Source organism: Colossoma macropomum, unplaced genomic scaffold, assembly GCF_904425465.1.
Source record: "Colossoma macropomum unplaced genomic scaffold, Colossoma_macropomum, whole genome shotgun sequence".
Lineage (NCBI taxonomy): Eukaryota > Metazoa > Chordata > Actinopteri > Characiformes > Serrasalmidae > Colossoma > Colossoma macropomum.
Genome location: NW_023494787.1, coordinates 10,991,276 through 11,012,122, shown reverse-complemented (window position 1 = coordinate 11,012,122; position 20,847 = coordinate 10,991,276). Strand labels below are relative to the sequence as shown.

The window sequence follows — 20,847 nt, the reverse complement described above, 5'->3', positions numbered from 1 at the left end:
GTGAACAATTCTGAATCAGGAAGTTTCTTCTCTAGAATGGGACATTTCACATTACACTGATATGCCATGGGATATCAGTATGTAAATTGATATGAAATGGTGTGACCTCAGGGGGCAGCTTGGGAATGCCCACACCTGTGTAAGTTGTGAGGTATTATCTTGTGAGTGAGGTCGAACACTCGCCATCGTGCGCATGACAAGGCAACGTGAATTATCAAAGGCATGATAGTGGGTGCCAGACAGGTGGGGCATTCCATTTCCGAAGTTGTGAGGGCATTTAACATTCCTCGATCCAGCATCTGTCTAGAATTGTTCGTGTAAACAGGCAAGTGACTCCGGCAGAAATCACATCCACATTCAATGCAAGAGGCCTCACATGCATATCCCACAGGTCAGGGCAGCGTTCTTTAGCTTCCATGGATTGTGGGAGCAGAAGACCCACTAGACTGCCTCTGTTGACACCATGACACCTGGGCTTAGGAGGTTGCTAACCGGACCCTAGAGGACTGGCAACATGTGGCGTGATCCGATGAGTCATGGTACCAATTGCTTCAGGCTGATGGTAGGGTTCATGTGTGGTGCAGACCCCATGAAGCCTTGGACCCTAGTTGTCAATAAGGCACTGTGCAGGCTGGTGGTGGTTCCATACTAGTGTGGGGTGTCTTCTCATGGCATGGGTTGGGTCCACTGGTCCACCCATACACATCATTGACTGGTTCATTGCTTGGTGAGCATTTGCAGCCCTTCATGGACTTCATGTACCCCCACAATGATAGGATATTCCAGAACGATAATGCACCGTGGCATTGAGCCTAAGTTGCCCAGAATTGGTTGGAGGAGCTTTGTGGAGATTTCTGAGGAATTATGTGGCCTCAATCTAGCATTTATAGGATGTGGTCCATTTTTTACGCTGAGCGGTCCATTCGCATCCGAGATCCTGCACCTATGAATACCATGGTGCTATGGATGGCTATCCAGATGGCATGGCTCAACATCCCTCAAGACATTTTCGTCCACTTGTGGAATTTGATGTATTTTGCCAGGCTAGACAGGGTCCTATATGATATTTGTTTCTGTCCCATTACTTTTGGCATGTGGCAGCGTAAACCAATAGTCTTTGTTAAAACAGTTTTGAAGAATACCCCTTTAATGATAAATCAGTGCCAAGGCAAAAAAGTTTTAAATGAAAATTGACATGAAATAACATGTAAATATAATAAGAATGGTCATAACCTTTCAAATTTTCTCCTTACACATACATGTCTGCCTTACTGTCTGTTTTAGCAGAAGCAAAGAAGTAATGGATTCTCAAATTGCACAGATCACTAAAAAGCTTAAAACAGCTGAGCAGATGAAAGACCAAACCAAGCTTGTGATGCAGCCTTATGCCAGCTGGGAGGACTGAGTACCTGACTCCTGCACCGGTCTCTATAGCCATCCTGGGAGAGCTGGTCTTCATCTCTTCCAAAACAGATTTCTCTATCAACAAAAACCCACCCAAGGATGGCTACAAGTACATTAACCCTATCAACCTTCATGACGGATTTTGCGTCACAAATCACACCTTGTCATCTCAGCTTTATAACTCAGGAATGCTTTACCGCAGCAGTTCACTACGCATATAATTAGAAACTGCGGAGTCTACCGTTTCTAAAAACAGCAGCGCCGTCGTGGTCCGACGAAGCATCTGTGAGTAATCCGCTGTGGAAAAACAGTAAAATAGACGCTCCTTCACAGTTTCTGTTTTATTCTTCTAGTAAATCTAGTAAATAGTTTCTGTGCTGATAAACTCTGCATTTCGCTTTATTTCCACTACTGTTATTCACTATAGGGCTTCTGAAATGTTTACACGGTGTTTCAGATCTAATGTCTGATTAGATGAGTCAGTATTATCGACCGAAAACGCCTCTCAGCGCCTCCGCCGATTAGCCAGCTCTGAAGCTGCGCACCTCTTGTCAGTGTTCCTGCTGTGTTTGTGCACCCCGTTGCTCCTAGCATTGGACACGTGCACACGCATCTAGAACTGAAAAGATGCACGCACACCTTCAGAGTCTTTTGGTGTCCATCCAACACCGCTGGACTGATACAGATTTCAGGTTTATATTATGGTACAGAGTTCTTTATTGTGTGTTTTCTAAATAATCCAGTATTTATCTGATCATTTCTGGAAGGATTCTTTATTATAGGAGTAATTGTTATTATAAGCAGCTGATAATAAACACCCAGTATACTAAAACAGTGTTGTATTAGCTGGAATATTAGCCATATTGGCCCTGAACAAAAAACTCAAAGGCTTGACCTGCTGTGTCAGTCTGTCACATGCAGTTTTAGCAATCTGCATGTCTCCTTTAGGTGAGAATATCAAGAAAAATAAGTCCGCCTGATGCTACTCATATACTATGTCACAGTAATAAGCCATGTAATGAACAATCACCAAAATTCTTATATTTTCAACTCGTAGACACTTTATCCTAAAACTTTCTAATTGACATCTAAGCAGTGCAGTGATGTTTTGAATAGATACAGTCAAAAATAAGTACAGGCGCTTGGTAAAATTTTGATCAAAACATGTCCAGTTTCATCCCTGCGATGGACTGGCGACCTGTCCAGGGTGTATCCTGCCTTCCGCCCAATGACAGCTGGGATAGGCTCCAGCACCCCACCGCGACCCAGAAGGATAAGCAGTTTAGATGATGGATGGATGGATGGATGTCCAGTTTCATAAAAATATCAAACTTCTGTGGGCATTTACAACTCAGGTGATTACATATTTGAGAAGCCACATGTCTTCTTAAAATAAAACAACATATAACATGTGGCTGTCTCATATAATTACTAGAGTTACAACAACTGAAAGAGGAACTGACAAAAACGGGGGACACCTAATAGTGCTAGGGCTCTATGGGTTAAATACCCAGATTCATTTTGTGCCTGTCTCATGCAAGTGTGTAACTCTGGCTGGTGGGCTTTCAATGAGGCCCACAAGAACATGGACCAGATTCGGCTCCACACCATGGCTGTTCCAGACTATATGAAGACTGCTGTGAACATATTGTTCCAAAGTGATGATGAGGTTGTTAAAACCTTCCTCCCTGACCAGCTGGAGAATATTTGTGTCATTGCAGATGACTGTATTGATCTGGCTAATAAAACAGAAAAGCGGTTCACCAATGTCATCAAGATTATCCACGAGCTGCTGGAAGCCTGTATAAATGCTGAGCACTTTCATGGAGAAGAGCTGGAGGTAATCAAGAAGAAGCTAGAAGAGACCAAACTGAGAGAACACACTTCAAAAGAAGCCAATGAACGTTTGGAGAAGGCAGCAAAGGCCATGGAGAAGGAACTGCAGGAGGCACGAGAGAACTACTCCAAAGCACTGGACTCCCTGCCTTGTAGTTGGGACATGATTGCTATGAACTTGGGTGGTAGAACAGCTGATGGAATCGCCACTATGCCGAATGGGATGACAAGTGTAGTGGTCAAAACAGTTGATACAGGTCTTGAAAATCCACAGATGGACAATGGTGGAGATATAATTGATGAAATAAACATCTACAGCAAGTCTGCAGAAATACTAACATATACACAGAATATTCTAAAGAATGTGCGGGAGAACAAAATTGACTGGAAAAGCCTGTATGATCAGAAGAACAAAGCTACAAAAACAGAGCTTTTGAAAAAACAGCTCACGACAATCAACACTAGTATTGAAACAATCCCAGAATGTAAACCGAAAAAGCAGGCCTCAGAGTTATGCAATGAGGCCATTAACATCTGCAATGAACTGGCAAAATATGCACCAGATGGGAAGTGCGAAGAAGCCAAAACAGTGGAGCTGATCAAGAGAATCTGAAAACTGACTGAATCAGCCTGCAATTTTGACTGCAAGAGCAAAGATGCTACAAACATTCCTTCCCTGATTCCAAAACCACCCATGATGGCTAAGGAAGAAAGTTAATCTGAGATGCAGTGCTCTTCAGAACGAGCAGCAGAGAATGCCAGGTTTTGCGTTGAACAGAGCCGAGCTCAACTGGACAAGACCAGAGAGATCTATGAGAAGAGTGTGGAGAACAATAGTACAAAGAATAGTACAAAGACAAAATATCATGTTAAAACTGAAACATTTTATTATTAATTTTTTTAAATATAGGCCCATTTTGAATTTGATACCAATAACACATTCCAAAAAAAGTTGGGATGGGGTGGTTGATTGGTAACAGGTCAGCAACATGACTGGGCATAAAAACAGCATCTTAGAGAGGCTGAATCTTTCAGAAGATAAAAATGACTCCACTCTGTGAAAGACTGTGTGATCAAATAGTGCAACAATGCAAGAATAACTTTTCTCAACATAAAATAGCAGAGAACTTTTGCTTTTCATCATCTACAGTACATAATAACATTAAAAGATTCAGAGAATCTGGAGAAATCTCTGTATGTAAGGGACAAGGCCAAACACCAGTATTTGCTGGCCATGATCTTTGGGCCCTCAGGCGGCACTGCATTAAAAATAGACATGATTCTGTAGATAAAACCACTGCATGAGCTCAGGAACACTTCTAAACACCAATGTCTGTGAAAACAGTTCATCTCTGCATCCACAAATGCAAGTTAAAACTCTAAAATGTACAACTGTACATTGGAATAGTGCAATACTAGTGTATATTGTGTATATGTGTGTATTCAGAGTCAGTGTATATATATTTCTTTTTCTTCTTAGATATGTTTTTTGTATTTAAATTCTACAAGGGGGCTACGCACCTAAGATTTTCACTCACTTTCCACCTGTGTAAATGTGATGTGACAATAAACATGATTTGATTTGATTTGATTTGATTTGATTAAAACACAAAGAAGAAGTCATATATATAAAAGAATCCAGAAATACTGCCACCTTCTCTGGGCCCGAGGGTAAGAACCTCTTAAATACCAAAATTTAAAGTTTAAAGATCAAGTCCAAGTTTGGTAGATCAGAGGTTTCCTAACTTTTTGTAGCCCACAAGACCTTTCACACTTCGCAAGAAGATTTAACCAGCCCAAATGTTTCTAATGCTACAGAGTACATCACAATAATCAGTGAAGACTATCAAAAAATCACATATCACAATAAACACCAAAACATTTCTGTTTATAGCCATTTCTCTATATAGTTCTGTAGGTCTATGGGTCATGTATTTTATTGATCATTAACTGACCTTGGAATATTTCACTATTTTTTATGTTTTATTATTATCATCATTATTATTATTTTTGAAAATAAAGCATAAATAAAATGAACTATCACAACAATAATATTTGTCATATTTTAAATAGTTGGTCTTGTTTACTGTCTACATTCTGTACAGGAAAACTAAAAACAAAACAAAAGGACTGCCCACACCTCCCTAGCAGTATGACCAGTTGAAAACCATTGTGTTAGATGATCAGTTCTTGGTTTGTTTGATTTGGTCTCTGCAGAATTGTTTATGGCACATTACACTCAGAAGCAGCAATTGAAATAGAATAGAAAATAGAAATGGCAATAAAAATGCATAATATATACCACTCAGAAACATATATACATCATTATTTTTGATATTTTGTAGGACTGTTCCTTTTAGACAAGTGCCGGCGTTGAGATCCCTCAGTATTGTAACAGTGATGTTAATGTAAAGGTACTTATCCCTACTGTACATGCTCTATGCTCATTTGAGGTGCTGGGTATGAGAATATTGCATCACAGTGCTGCACAGACTCACAGTCAGCACTGCATGTCAAACACACTTTTATTGGAGTGTGCTCCAGTGCTGTACAATAAACTAAACGCTTGATATGACAATAATGTGCATTTTTCAACATCTAAAAACATAGCTGGCTGAAATCCTTTCCTAGCTGCTTTCAATGATTGTGCCTGAATTGGTTGTCATGTGAATTAAAAGCTAGTTTTAACTACTTTACACTGCTTAAATAATTAGCCGTTGAAAAACATGAAATAGAACTTTTAACAATAGAAGATTATTATCAAACATATTTGCCTTTCAGTATTTGATTGACTTTGTAAATATAACACAGGGTAAACAAAAACACATTTAGACATCAACTCAGTATTAAAATGATGACATTATGATGAACATTAAATTCATCACTATAGCTTGAAAATATACATGGAATGCCCTCATTTTACCCCACCTAACCTGTCTTTATAAACATTTTGTTGTGTATCATACATAGACTGCCAATCTCATGATCTCATGACTATTGTCAGAATGTAATAAGATGTTTTCATGTGCTAAGATATCATTTTTTTGCAGTGTGGGCAAAGTTTTCAGTAAAAAAAAAGGCTTAGCAGGTGAAAGATTTTAAATCTAATCAGCACATCTAAGATTTCTCATACTGAGACTGTTGTAAGAATATTTGACTAGATATTTTGCATTTGTTTAAGTCATATTTTTCTGTATGATAGTGTGACACTGTGGACTTAGAGAGTTGTGAGGGATCCATTTGCAGGTTAATGAAAAACAGGGCAATCTAACACTTGTAGTAAAAGAGGCAGAGCAAAAATGTTATAAAAGTAAATCAGTCCAAAGACTCAGGCAGCGATACCAAAAGGACAGAAGACTGAAGACGGACTCCAAAAAAGCCAGACAGAGGTTCCAAACACAAAAGGGTTAAACAATACAAACGCTCAGTAGACAGACTCAAAAGGACTGACAATACTTTGCACCAACTGGCTGAGTTTGGGTAGTATTTAAGGTGAGACTGTTTAGAGAAGGAATGAGGTGCATGTGGCTTGATCCTGGAAGCAGGGCTAGTAGAGAGAGAGAGAGAGACCTCTGGTGGACAGATTGAGAACTACTGACAATAAAGTTGACTAACTAACACTGTCATACATTTCTAAACATGAACAACACAAGGTACACTAATAATAATGCTTAACTAATAGTAAGTAAACAGTTAACAGATGTTAACGAAACCTACAATACAAAATTAACCAATGCAGTTGTTACTTGCTTGCTTAATATTAATTAGCCATTATTAATGCAGTACCTGTGTTGTTCATGTTAACAAATGCATTACTTAATATTAGTTAGACAACGTTTTTTGTAAAAAGTGTAACCAGGTTACATTTTATTCCTCTCAACATCTATAACAAATGCTCCTCTCTCAGGCACAGTCATATGGTACTGTTCTCTCTCTCCTCACAGTGTAGGCTGTTCATAATGATTACTAAGCTATTTATCTCAGGACTTTTTATCATTCTTACGGATACACACACCAGATAGGGTTTTACATGTTTTCTAGTACTTACATGCTGTCTTTAAAACAGATTTTATTTTAATAGTGCTTCAGCAATCAGTGTCATTTCCATTATGTAATTATTCTAGGGGTTCTACTTTTAATCTTTTGTTAAAAAGATGTGACAAAGAAAGATGTGAAAATTCCTCCTTGTACTGTAAAATATGGCTTTTCAGATTTATTCAACTTAAATGAATACCTTAAGTGATGAAACAGTGCAAAAAGTAACATTTTGCTCCAGTTCAAACTCCAAAAAAACACAGTTTAGGTTGCTGGAAGAGATGCAACCTGACCATTCTAAGTATTATCTCTCTTAATATTTTTGATTATTTGCATCCATATTATAACCTCAAGAAAGCCAAAGCAATGATATAAACCCAGAGAAAGAGACAACACAGTCATGGGCAAGACAGTTAAACTTAATCATCTGTGGAAAACCTCTTTGAAACCATTATTTCAGGAAATTGTCCAGGTTTCAGTTTATGTTTTTGCGTTTAACTTTGAAAACTGTTTTCTTTTTGTTTGTGTTTCCCTTTTCAGATAAACATGAGTGAAATCTGTCCATCTGAGTAAGTATTATTGCTAGCATCTCTAAGAAATGTAAACAAAAACAGAATATAATGATGTTCAAATCATTTAAACCTTATAAACCCTAATTGAAAATAGTAAAAAAAAAAAGGTAACATATCAAATGTTGGAAGTTGTTTATTGAATATGTGCCCCTTTTGAATTTGATTCCAGCAACACATTTCAAAAAGTTGGGACAGGGAATGTTTACTAACTTCACTGTGTTGCATCAGCTCTTCTTTTAACAACACTCTGTAAGCGTTTGAGAACTGAGGAGACCAATTGCTGTAGTTTTGTTTTCCCATTCTTGCTTCATATAGGACTTCAGCTGCACAACAATTTGGTGTCTGTTTTGTAATTTGTTCCATAATTTGCCAAATATTTGCAATGTATGACAGGTCTGGACTGCAGACAGGCCAGTTTAGCACCCACATTCTTTTACTACGGAGCCATACAGTTGTAACATCTGCAGAATGTGATTTGGCATTGTCTTGCTGAAATAAGCAAGGTCGTCTCTAAAAAAGATGTCATGTGGATGGCAGCACATGTTACTCCAAAACCTGGAAATATCATTCAGTATTAATGGTGCCCTCGCAAATGTGCAAGTCGCCAATGCCATGTGCACTAATGCAAACCCATACAGACGCTGACTTTTGAACTGTGCGTTGCTAACAAGCTGGGTGGTCCCTCTCATCTTAAGCTTGCAGGAGGCAGCATCAATGATTTCCAAAAAGAATTTAAAATCTTGATTTGTCAGACAACAGAACACTTTTCCACTTTGTCTCAGTTTAAATGAGCTTGGAAGCAGAGAAATCGTCACCATTCATCCAATATGCCCCAGGTTTGTAGGCATCAATTAGCATCATTTTCAGATCTTCAAAAGCCAGTTGCTTAGAGAAGCTCATGCTTGTGATTGGAAGCACAAGGTTTGAAGAGTGAGAGAATTATGCTCTGGAATAGTTATCAGCAGAGAGATCATACAGACAATTTTTGACCTGCCTACCCATCCAAACAAGTCAATTAGGGTTGATTATGTGAGTTAATTAAATCCTGAGATTTTCAGCTGGAAGGATGTCCAAATGTCTGCACATGCCAAAACTACTGTTTTAGTTAATCAAATATGAAGTGAGCATTAACATTTGCATTAAAAATATTATTTTTAAAAAATACTTTGCTGCAGATGTGTTTAAATCTTTTTACTTAATATCAACAAATTACGTAATTTGACCAGTGGTGCCCAAACTTTTGTCTTAAAGCTGTATTTACAAACATTTTATCATATGCCTGCTTCTCCACAGTCTTTCTTGCAATAACTCATTTGAGGCAGTTAATGTGTCGCTGGAAGATGGCTGCTCCATCAACAGAGTCTATGAGGCCCTCATAGATGAAGATATTTGGCCGTGTTCCAACTATGACTACATCAGAGAGCAAATTGTGCAGGCCAAGAAGAGCCTGGAGCGGTCAGAACATGCAGCCACTACAGAGCTGATGTATCTGGATGACAAAATTGAGATCCTTACACAAGATGAGGGAAAACATAAACAACAGTTGCATGATACAAAACAAGCCTTAGACAAGTTGAGAACAGAGCAGACCTTCAATGAAAACATACAGAGATAATCTGAACATGCTCTGGAACAGGCCAGAAAAATTCTGAATTCAACAAGAGACACACTGGAGAAACAGAAAGAGAGAAAACGTACAGCTGATATTGTGACAGGTGTAGGAGCAGGAGTGTTCCTTATACCTTTTTATGGCTGGGCCATTGGTGAGAATCACATTTCTCTTGTACTGAAGTATAGTGAACTATGTGATGTAAAACTTTGAATTTTAATAAGGTCAAACTTGATATGTGAGAGTTCAGTTTAAACATGTACCTTATTATTTTGTTGTGCAGGTCTTGGCATGATGATTGGTGGTGGAGTGAAAATAAATCAAGCTTCACATGCATAAAAGCGGTTGATGAAGAAGTAAAAAGGTCTGAATCTCAAGTGGAAATGTTTGAAGGCAACGTTTCTGAAAATGAATCCAAGATTTCCCAGACTGAGCTAGAAATCGGGCAGAAACAGGATCAAATGGAGCAGATCCATGCAGAGATCCAGAAGGTGAAGAAGCAGAGAGAGGCTGTAGCTGAGTTCCAGAGCAGGGTGAGAAGAGCCGTCCACGTCCTAAATGGTCTGAGTGGAAAGGCCAGCGTGGCTGAAATTCACACTAGCAGATTCATCCTCCAGGAGCCAGTGATGAAGGTGATGGGGGATTTGATGAAGTCAGTAAGAGAAATTACAGGAAATCAGCTCCTCTCTGATAAAGGCATACCAGGACTCATCAGTGCTATGAAGGAAAACAACAGAAAACTGGCTGCCATCTGTACCTTACCCAGCAATGATGAAGATGAGGGCTACTGGTGTTTTTCCAAATGCTTTACAAGCCACCCTGATGAAGCCTCTTCTTAAAGTTGTTTTTTGAACATTTAAATGTGAATCTAATACCAAACTAATTATTTGTATAATTTCAGTTAGGTTTTTATTCTAACCATAGTCCTGCGACAGCACTGGTTCATGTTGAGAATGACCTCAGGCTCAGCACTGATGCAAAAATCCTTCTATTTTCATCTTATTGGATCTTAGTGCAGCTTTTGATACCGCTGACCACAAGATTCTAATCCACCATCTTGAAAACTAGTTAGGCTTCTCAGGTACAGTTTTAGAATAGTTTAAATCATATTTAATGAACAGACAGATCTTGGTTTCACTGGGAAATCATTCAACAAAAATGTTAACTTTTTTTTTTTGGAGTCCCACAGGGTTCAGTTTTGGGGCATTTGTTTTTAATACTGATGACACACAATTATACATTTCCATACCTTCTGATAATCAAGACTCTATTGACATGCTTACCAATTGTGTTACTTCTTTACATGTGTAAACATAATTATCATTACATTAAAAATGTAATATGTAGCAGGACAGTTATTCACTAAATAAGCTACGAACAAATGACAAACTAAACAATCAACTGACAGCGAACTCAATTACTAATCACTGAGTACATAATCAGTTACTACCAATAATTAATGGTTACTGAACAGTTAACTAATGTTTAAATAATAATTAATAATTGATTAACATCTAATTAATTATTAATATAAAGTTTTGCTATATATTTGGACCATTCAGCAGAATTAAACTGAGAATTAGAAAAACGATTAAATACAATTAAGTATTCAGACCAGCACTGTTTCTTTTTTCATCTGTTGTGCCGCTAATCAGAACCAGGAAATACTGAAAACTCCACAAATGTGTAGCTGACTGCTAATAGACTAATAGCTACAAACACAGCCCCACCACAACACATGTTTGATTCTGTGTCACTCTACATCCAGTTTCTTTTATTTCTTATTTTAAGTTAGTTTCAGTTACTGAAACTGAGGCTGCACTGCATCAGGTTGAATTTGTACCTGGTTAACTACACTAACATTAACATAGCACAGCAGGGTACAGCTCAGAACATTACCACACAAGTCTGTTTTTACATTTCTGTCATTTCCACACCAAATTTGCACTGTCATATATGAGTCTTTATCCGTAACTTGGAAGCTATTTTCAAACACCACAGAACAGGTTTAATTTCAGCTTTCTGTCCCTCTATCAGCCACTTGACTTGGCTTCCTCAGATTTGAGCTGTTACTACAATTAGAAATTGGTGTTAGACTGAAGCATTGGCATTTATTGGATAGTGAATTTAAAGTCGTGCACTGCTTGCATTTATTTGGAGTACATATGAGCAAATTTCTTTGATTGATGTTAGGTTTGAAATAACACAGCAGGATGCTGCAGCACAGTACCAACATAAAGATAGAACCAATCACCGAATAGCTCTGTCTTTATATATATGCCAACGAACAGTTTTGTGGCCCTGAGCACGGTAAGCTAAGCATGCCGAAAAAACTGCGCTGACTCTAATGCTGCTCGCATGGACCACCAAGTATACTGATGAAGTAAGAACCTGTTATTTGTTTCAACTGAGGGCCTGAAAACTTATTTTCTTAACTAGAATTAGGCTGCTCAGCTAGCTAACAGGCAAAAAGATACATAACAGCCTAAACAACTTCAACATTAATATCACAGGTCTGAATTAAAGTACTTAATTATATGATTTACTGTAAAACCACAATAAAAAAAAGTCTAAAGAATGTCACTTGAATGACTTATATGCCTCAAAAGTCTGTGTTCCACTAGCATCAAATGCAAGTAGAATCTCAAACATCTCCATACTCCCTAAATAATGTGCTATATAAGTTTTGAAATTCCAGCTTTTACAGCCAAATCATCCATTATTTGTCAAGTATAGATGCGACTGAATCCCAAAAGATTAATTTTTAGCTATATTAAGCATTGTTGTGTTGCAGGAACTGTAGTGCACTATGTAGGGAGCATGTGAGTTATTCAAGATTCAGCCCCAGCATGGGCACCAATGGATTGGTGCTGTATAAGACTCATGGTAGCAAGTTGGTGACCAAAAAACTACTTATAAATGAAGATTTTTGCATTTAACAGTGCTATAATATGTTTATCATTATGTGACAAAATGTTCATGACATGACTGCAATATAGTGATGAGTGACCAAACATTCTTCTACTCATTCAACAGTCAATGGTTGCCTGGCAATAATATCATACTAACGCTTATTAATAATAAATTATTTTCTGTAAAATTGTGTATTTTGTAATATTTTATGTTGGCCACCATTTTATTAAAGCAATAAGTCGAAAGAAGCCATGCATTACTGTGATTTTATCATGAGGAAGTGTGTTTTAGGTACTCTGCGCCACATTGTGCCTAATAACATAAGCATAAGGTCATTCAAAGCATAAGGATTTGTATCTGAATTTTGAAAGTCCATAATATATTTTCAACTCTGACTTTTGACCAATTCGGTAAAATGATCCATACACAGTCATTGGTTGGAACATGCAGCCACTGTTGCTCTACCTGGATGAAATTTAGAAACTGCATTCGGCCTTTGGAAATCATGATTTTCATTTATATACTTATATAAAGTATTTATATTATATTCCTTTTCTCCACTCAAATAGCTATAACGAAAATGCACTGATTTTTCTTTAGGATCATACAAAAAATTCCAATCGCTGGATTGGAAAGGGTTAAGTTTGCTTCAAAGACATTTTCTGAAAGATATTTTCCTGTACTGACAAGGCTATTTCTATATTGTTTCCTTTATAATGCATTGTATATGTTATGCCACTTTCAGCTATGTGTAAAGACTTGAGACCAAAAGGGGAAGAAACATGGAGAGGCGCCTGACTGCAGAGAGCACTCTACACAGCCACTTACTTTTCATGTGAATGGATTCTTTTCCTGCCATAAATTTGATATACAGCACCGTCAACAAATGTCTGTTACTGTGCTTATGATCAGCTCATTTTATGCTGGAAGACAAGTGAAGCATTAGAGTTCAAGTTCACCTCCTTGAGCTAGAAACAAGCAAATGAACAACAGCATTAATAAGCCCATTGTCCATTTTATCAGCTCCACTTACTATATAGGTGCACTTTGTAGTTCTACAATTACAGACTGTAGTCCATCTGTTTCTCTGCATACTTTATTAGCCCCCTTTTACCCTGTTCTTCAGTGGTCAGGACCCCCATGGACCCTCACAGAGCAAGTGCTATTTGGGTGGTGGATCATTCTCAGCACTGCAGTAACACTGACGTGGTGGTGGTGTGTTAGTGTGTGTTGCGCTGGTCTGAGTGGACCAGACACAGAAGTGCTGCTGGAGTTTATAAACACCTCAGTGTCACTGCTGGACTGACAATAGTCCACTTACCAAAAATATCCAGCCAACAGTGTCCTGTGGGCAGTGTCCTCTGACCACCGATGAAGGACTAGAGGATGACCAACACAAACTGTGCAGCAGCAGATGAGCTATCGTCTCTGACTTTACATCTACAAGGTGGACTGACAAGGTAGGAGTGTCTAATAGAGTGGACAGAGAGTGTACACAGTGTTTAAAAACTCCAGCACTGCTGTGTTTGATCCACTTGTACCAGCACAACACACACTAACACACCACCACAATGCTGGTGTCACTGCAGTGCTGAGAATGATCCACCACCCAAATAATACCTGCTCTGTGAGGGTCCATGGGGGTCCTGAGCACTGAAGAACAGGGTAAAAGGGGTCTAACAAAGTATGCAGAGAAACAGATGGACTACAGTCTGTAATAGTAGAACTACAAAGTGCACCTATATAGTAAGGGGAGCTGATAAAATAGACAGTGAGCGTAGAAACAAGAACATAATGGTCATAATTTTATGCCTGATTGGTGTATAGCATCACTTATATATACTCATATATTTATATGCACTTGCTTCACTTGGTTTCCAAAGAAATAAAACCTCAATAAAACATAAAACATAAAAACTGCGTAATTATCTTTGTGTTTTCCTAATTAATAGTTCTTTCAGTCAGTTTGCTTTTTTTGTTATGATTAATAAAGTCTTATGCATAATAGAAAGATATTTGAGGTCCATCTAATTGTTTGATTTCATTATTCCACTCTGCAAATGTCAGATGGAACACTGTTCATGGCCTCCAAGAAATGAATAAGATGGTGCCATCAGATGGCACCGTAGACATACCCTTTTCCTGCAACATGTTAATTTATGTACCGTTCCATTAAAAACTGCACCAAACAAATAAGTCAGAAGCCTGTCTTGGTATAATGCTTTGTGTTTATTAATAGTATGATTAATTTTTATTATAAGATAAAAATGTTAAAAACATTCATGATTGTCTGCCAATCCTAACATATGAAAAACAAATGTTTACATAGTTTTCATTGTTTTATGTTGTGTTTCTTAATAGAATGTTTGTTCTGTTAGTTTGCTGACTATTGAATTAATAGTATATTGAATTATATAAAAGCAATAAGTCACAATAAGTCAATATTATTATAATAATATTGAATTATTTTCATTCAGTTACATTCATGACAATGTTAGTTAAAAAAAAAATCACATATCTTGTGTATTAGAAATGGTCTCACGCCATTACAAGAAATAATGTGCATATGATAAAATACATTTAAAAGATATTTTATTAATGAATATACTTGACCAATACAAAAGTGAAGCTTATTTATACTTAATAACCACTGCCTTACATTTATGCTGCGCTTACATATCGCAACGAGACAGAATGACGCAGACGCCCACGGATAAAAAGTGAATGAGAGGCTTTATTGTTGAAATCACAATCCACAATCATAGTCAGGAAACATCCCATGATGCTTGGTGATAAAGGCAGGCAGTGACTTGAGCAGGCTCTTGAGGTGGATTTCAGTCAGCACTGTTTTGCTTCTGTTTCTGTTCTTAAACTATGTTCACAGTGACCTATCATTGCCAATTAGACTTTCAAAATGAATTAACAAAACTTGAAAACAAATGCAGTTAGATGCAGCTTTCAATAGTCTAACATTACAGTTACAACACTTTAAGTTTACTGAGCAAATGAAACAAAATGAAATAAGATATAAGACAAACAACCAACATTTAAAATCTGCAGAACTTAGCTAAAGTGCAAAAAGAGGAGATCAGGCTTCTTTACTTGTAGTCTCTTTAAGGTTACATGTTGGCTGTCTCGCTCCCTTCAGGACCAGCTTTTTCTGTCTCTGTTCCCGACTGTTTGCTGGCTTTAAGGAAAGAACTTTGAGAGTCAGAGCAAAGGTGGAGAAAAGGTTTTGGTTGGTTTGTTTGGTTGCATATAATGAATATGCAATTTCATTGAATGCTGCTCAAGTGTCACATAATACTTTGGATTACTTCAAATAAAACTACAAGAAGACTTGCAAGAACAGCAGATATATAAGATTAAACTGTGGTTACGGCAAATAAGCCTGGATGGTGAGGCTGGCATGGCGAAGCTGGAGGCCGGAGCTGATGCGTGAAGACCTGATGATTCTCTGCTTGGACTTTCCTTGAAATCTGCCTGAACTTTTTGTAGGTCGCAGGGACGGCTGACCGTTGAATGAAGGGCACTGCAGCATCCGTTACCAGCTTGTTCAGCCGTGGATGTGTGGGAGGCGTGGCCATGCAGATAAACAAACACAGACCACCACGGGTCAACACAAATGTAACAAATGATTAAGCAACTAAACCCTAAAGGCAGACAGTACAGAGCTCAGTAGCAATTCAAACACAGACAGAGTTCAGAACAGAATCCAATGAGCGAGCATGCATAGAACTACAACTCCCATCTGTCCCACAGCAATGATGTCACATGCAGCAATGAGAAGCATGAAAACCCCGAAGATGTGGACCTTAAAACTGGACTGAACTGTATTGGACTGAACTCAGTAATTCAGCAATAACACTGTCTAATCCAGTGAAGTCCGGTGCTCCAGTCTGCTGCGCATAGGTCTGTTTGAGATGCATCACTGGTGCGTTAGCTTCTGCTAGACTCCATTTGTTTCTCTGCTGTGCTGAAAGAGTAAGAAGTTTCTATTCCTTTTGTTTTTTGTTTGTATTCTCTGTGTAAGTATGCTGGCTACTGCTATCCAAGTAGTTTGGAATGTTGTTTGCTGTTTTGTCTGTGAATCAATTCTGGGGCCGTATTACAGAAACGCCTTAACACCACCATGACAACAGTAGTTAGGACTGAATTTATGACAAGTGATTAGAGAACAGCAGTTCTAGTCAATAATCTTAATCATTAACTCCAGATAAGAAAACAGTATTACAGAAGCATCATAACTAGACAAAACCCCAGAGCTGTCATAACTTCTGTTTTAACCATCTGCTTCTAATGTTTTATGCAGTGACAGACAGCATAGTTCACTAAAACTAGCATAGTGACGTTGCATTTATCTACACTAAAAACAGTGCTTTGATTTGTGAGGTTTCTTTTCTAACAGCATTTTAAAACCTGTTGAAACTGTTGAAGTACAGTAAAAAGCAATATTTCTCAATATTTCTAAGAACCTTAATTATTTTTACCATCATTGAGAAAACATACTTTTACTGTTAATTAACAGTTTTTTTCTGGCATCCCTGCTGCTGGACTTTTTAAATTTAGTATTTTTTTTTACACTGTAGCTTGAGAAGCTATAACTATAGCCAGCCTGCATGTAGGACAGTTACAGTGTGACAGTTTAAGAAAGGTATGTCCAAAATGACATTGTTTAAAGAGCTTAGCTGTTGGATGGTGTAATGAGGAGAATAGTCCTTAAGACTCTTGTGGTTGGTGAACTACAGAGAACTCACTGGTGTAATTGGTATAATTCTTTCATTTATTTACATTTATTGGTAGTATTGAGCAAATTCTAACTCCAGCCATACCTTACTGCATTATGAAAGACTCACATTAGATTAGCACATTCTTATGATGTTTTGTTGTTTTCTTATTTTGAAATGCTGCACATCTGCTCAATAACATAATAACCATTTATCAAAAAACAATTACCATTTGCAATTCCATCCACTTTGATTTTTCCACTAGTTTTCATTTAATTCTTTATATGCGTAGCTGACAGTGACAGCAATAAACTTGAGATGATTTTCATATGCAAATATCCAGAAGGCCTGTTGTCCAATAACCTGTGTACTTTGATCCATGGAAACAGCAGGTATTTGAATCCGCCGTTAACTGAAGCCCGGCTTCAATAGGGTTCTATGGGCTGTCCCTTCACTGTCTTCCACAAATACATTAATGCAGACTGTACTGTCTATCAAGTGCAGCTCACATTAAAAAGTAAGTAGTTCCAGAGTGCAGCAACACACAGTAGATCTTCCACACTTTGTAATAGCTATAAATACTAAACTGCAGTATGAGTTACGAGCAATAAAGATGCATTATTAACCATTTCAGCACAGTGTGTTGATGAAATATTAGGTGAAGCAGTGCTTCTTGTGTATTCTTAAAGCAACCATCACTGCTTTACAGAAACTACATGTACATGCAGCATTTATACCACATTCGTAATAGTAATAGTAATAGTATAGTACAGTAACTCTTCATTACAATTACATAACCATTTTGAAACATTCATTATATACATTCATGAGGAATAATGATCATATAACGCAAAGCATTTAACATGTTTAGTTAATGCTCCATGAATTTGTCATCAACAGATTAAAATACACATTCCTTCACTTTTTCTGGGAACAAATACAAAGCTGCATCATGTCTATGTATGTGCAGGTAATTTTATACAACTTAATTAGATACATTTAAATCACGTTAATCTGAAGAGAAGAAACCAAAAGTAAAATGAAACACAGAAAGTAAATGTGTTTATAAGACCGTAACTCAATTAAGGTCTGTAGCTGACAGACAAACTAGATTAATTATTAAGATTGACTTAATATCTACTTTCTGTTTCAGATTCCCTGAAAAGCACTCTGTTCTTACTCCTCATACAGCTGGCAGTGGGCCTGGCTGAAGGTATGCATGCGTTCCTCTCTGGAAAGCCCCTGTCAGCTCCTGTGAGTGGTGAAATAAACATTGGACTATGGGAGAATCACGCCTCTGATCTTTGACCATTCAGCTTGTTATCAGTGCAGTGTTCAAAAGCCTGCATCTCTGATGGTATGGGGTTGCATTGGTGCCTATAGTGTGGGCAGCTTACACGTCTGGAAAGGCACTATCAATGCTGAACAGTATATAGAGGTTTTAGAACAACATACGCTCCCTTCCAGACAGCATCTCTTTCAGGGAAGGCCTTGCATATTTCAGCAAGACAATGCTAAACCACATACTGCATCCTTCACAACAGCATGGCTTCGCAGAAGTCCAGGTGCTGAACTGGACTGTCTGCAGTCCAGACCTTTTACCAATAGAAATTATTTGGCGCATCAAGAAATGAAAAATCTGGCAATGAAGACCCACTGTTGAGCAGAGTCCTACATCAGACAAGAATGGGACAGCATTCCTCTCCCAAAACTCCAGCAGTAGGTCTCCTCACTTCCCAGATGTTTACAGACTGTTGTTAAAAGAAGACGGGATGCTACACAAAGGTAGACAAGGCCCTGTCCCGACTTTTTTGAGATGCGTTGCTGCCATCAGGTTCTAAATGTTTTCAATGGTAAAATGTCCCACTTTCAACATCTGATGTGTGTTCGATGTTCTATTATGAGGGTCTATGAGATGTGCAAATCATTGCATTATGATTTTATTTACCTTTATTTACATTTTACACAGTGTCCCAACTTTTTTGGAATTGGGGTTGTACCTGGACACTTGATCAGAGGCTTGATTTTACTAAAACACGTAGCTCTGCTCACAATGCAGTCTAAGCTAGTTAGATGTCAGTTCAGCTATAGAACCTAATCTTGTCAGTTATTGCATTAAAGTGCTGTCAAGTGCCTGAACATGTCACCAACATTGTATCTTTCCCAAACAGCTGTCCCTACGTTGACGGACATCTAAACTAATCAAACCCACTATTTGTATACAAATGGTGTGGCTGGACAAAAAGAAGCAGACAGGCAACCAAGAACTTGAACAATCCAGGGAAATAAGGTGGCAACCCTAGACAGATTCAGTATAGCATTGTGATTTCATGTTGAAATTAGCATTTCACTGTAGCATCTTGATATTTGTACATGTATTTAAATAGTTTTCAAAACACACACACCCAATAGTTTAGTTAGTTTAATATTTAGGTAAATAGAAGGTAGACTAACTTGGCTCAATTTAAAGAACACTGTCAATTCTATAGAATGAAGAGCTGTTTGGGAGCTGAAAGAGGCAAGCAGTGATCTGACTGATTTGGAATGCCGTCATTAACTTTATATCTGCTGGGAGTATTATCAAAGGAGTGACTGTTTAGAGGTTATTTCTCACTGTGGTTCACATCTTCTAGTTAAATGGATTTCACAAAGATTTTAATCCAATTAATTTATTTACATCAAATTACAGCCCTGAAGCTCAGCTCTGGCCCAGTTTAACCCCCCAAGATGCTTTATTAGCGTGAGTCAGCATGCATTGGCGACAGTTAAAAGAACTAAAATATTTTTAAATGGTAGTTAGACTGGGCTGAGACCAGTAATGTTGAAAGAGCACTGGCTGAGACAGAGACAAGTCTAAGTACCAATACAATGAAGTACAAGACAAGTTCGAGGCACTAAAAACCATCTTGAGTCCAGACTTGAGAACAGAAACCTATACTGCAGCCCTAGTCTGAAATAAGTGTGAGTGGTTAGGTTAAGAAAATAATCAAGAATGCCATTTGCACTTGTAGTTGTTCTTAAGAGAAAACTTAACAAATAAATGAAGACATTTATGAACAATTTTTTTTGAAGAACAATAATTTATCTTAACTGTTTTCTTAAGTGTGAAGTTAAGAAAAAAGACACATTTAAGAACATTTTATTTGTTAAATCACTTTTGGGAATCCAGGCCTGGATTATTACAACAGATGATTTAGTGTATTATTACAAATGTGCTGACATTATTATATTATTCTTAAAGATTCTGTTACACACTTTATAATGTAATAAGCACATTATGTAATACCTTCCTACATTATGCACAATACATGTTATTAGATGAAGATTTTATTACATTTTCAGCAGTTTATTACAATATATATAATGATAACATTAGATGACTTAATTACATCTGCTGTAATACATCATGTGCAGATATTACAACCCCATTTCCCAAAAAATTGGGATGCTGTGCAAAATGTAAAAAAAACCCAAAATGCAATGATGTGTAAATCATTCAATCCCTATATTTAATTGAAAATAGTACAAGACAACATATCAAATGTTGAAACTGTGAATTTTTATTGTTTTTTGAAAAATATTTGCCCATTTTGAATTTGCTGCCAACAACACATTTCAAAAAAGTTGGGACAGGGGCAACAAAAGGCTGGTAAAGTTGTGTAATGCTAAAATAAACACCTGGTGGTTGATTGGCAACAGGTCTGTAACATGATTGAGTATAAAAAAGCATCTCAGAGAGGCTGAGTCTTTC

The 20,847-nt window shown here is 37.6% G+C and overlaps 1 protein-coding gene across 1 annotated transcript; it reads left to right on the top strand.

The window, feature by feature from the left end:
* Positions 1 to 1,385: 1,385 nt before the first annotated feature.
* On the top strand, positions 1,386 to 3,853 carry LOC118805026. Its single transcript, XM_036565629.1, has 2 exons — positions 1,386 to 1,513; positions 2,896 to 3,853. Exons 1-2 carry the CDS (start codon positions 1,386 to 1,388, stop codon positions 3,851 to 3,853), a joined length of 1,086 nt encoding a protein of 361 aa, XP_036421522.1.
* The last annotated feature ends 16,994 nt before the right edge of the window (positions 3,854 to 20,847 follow it).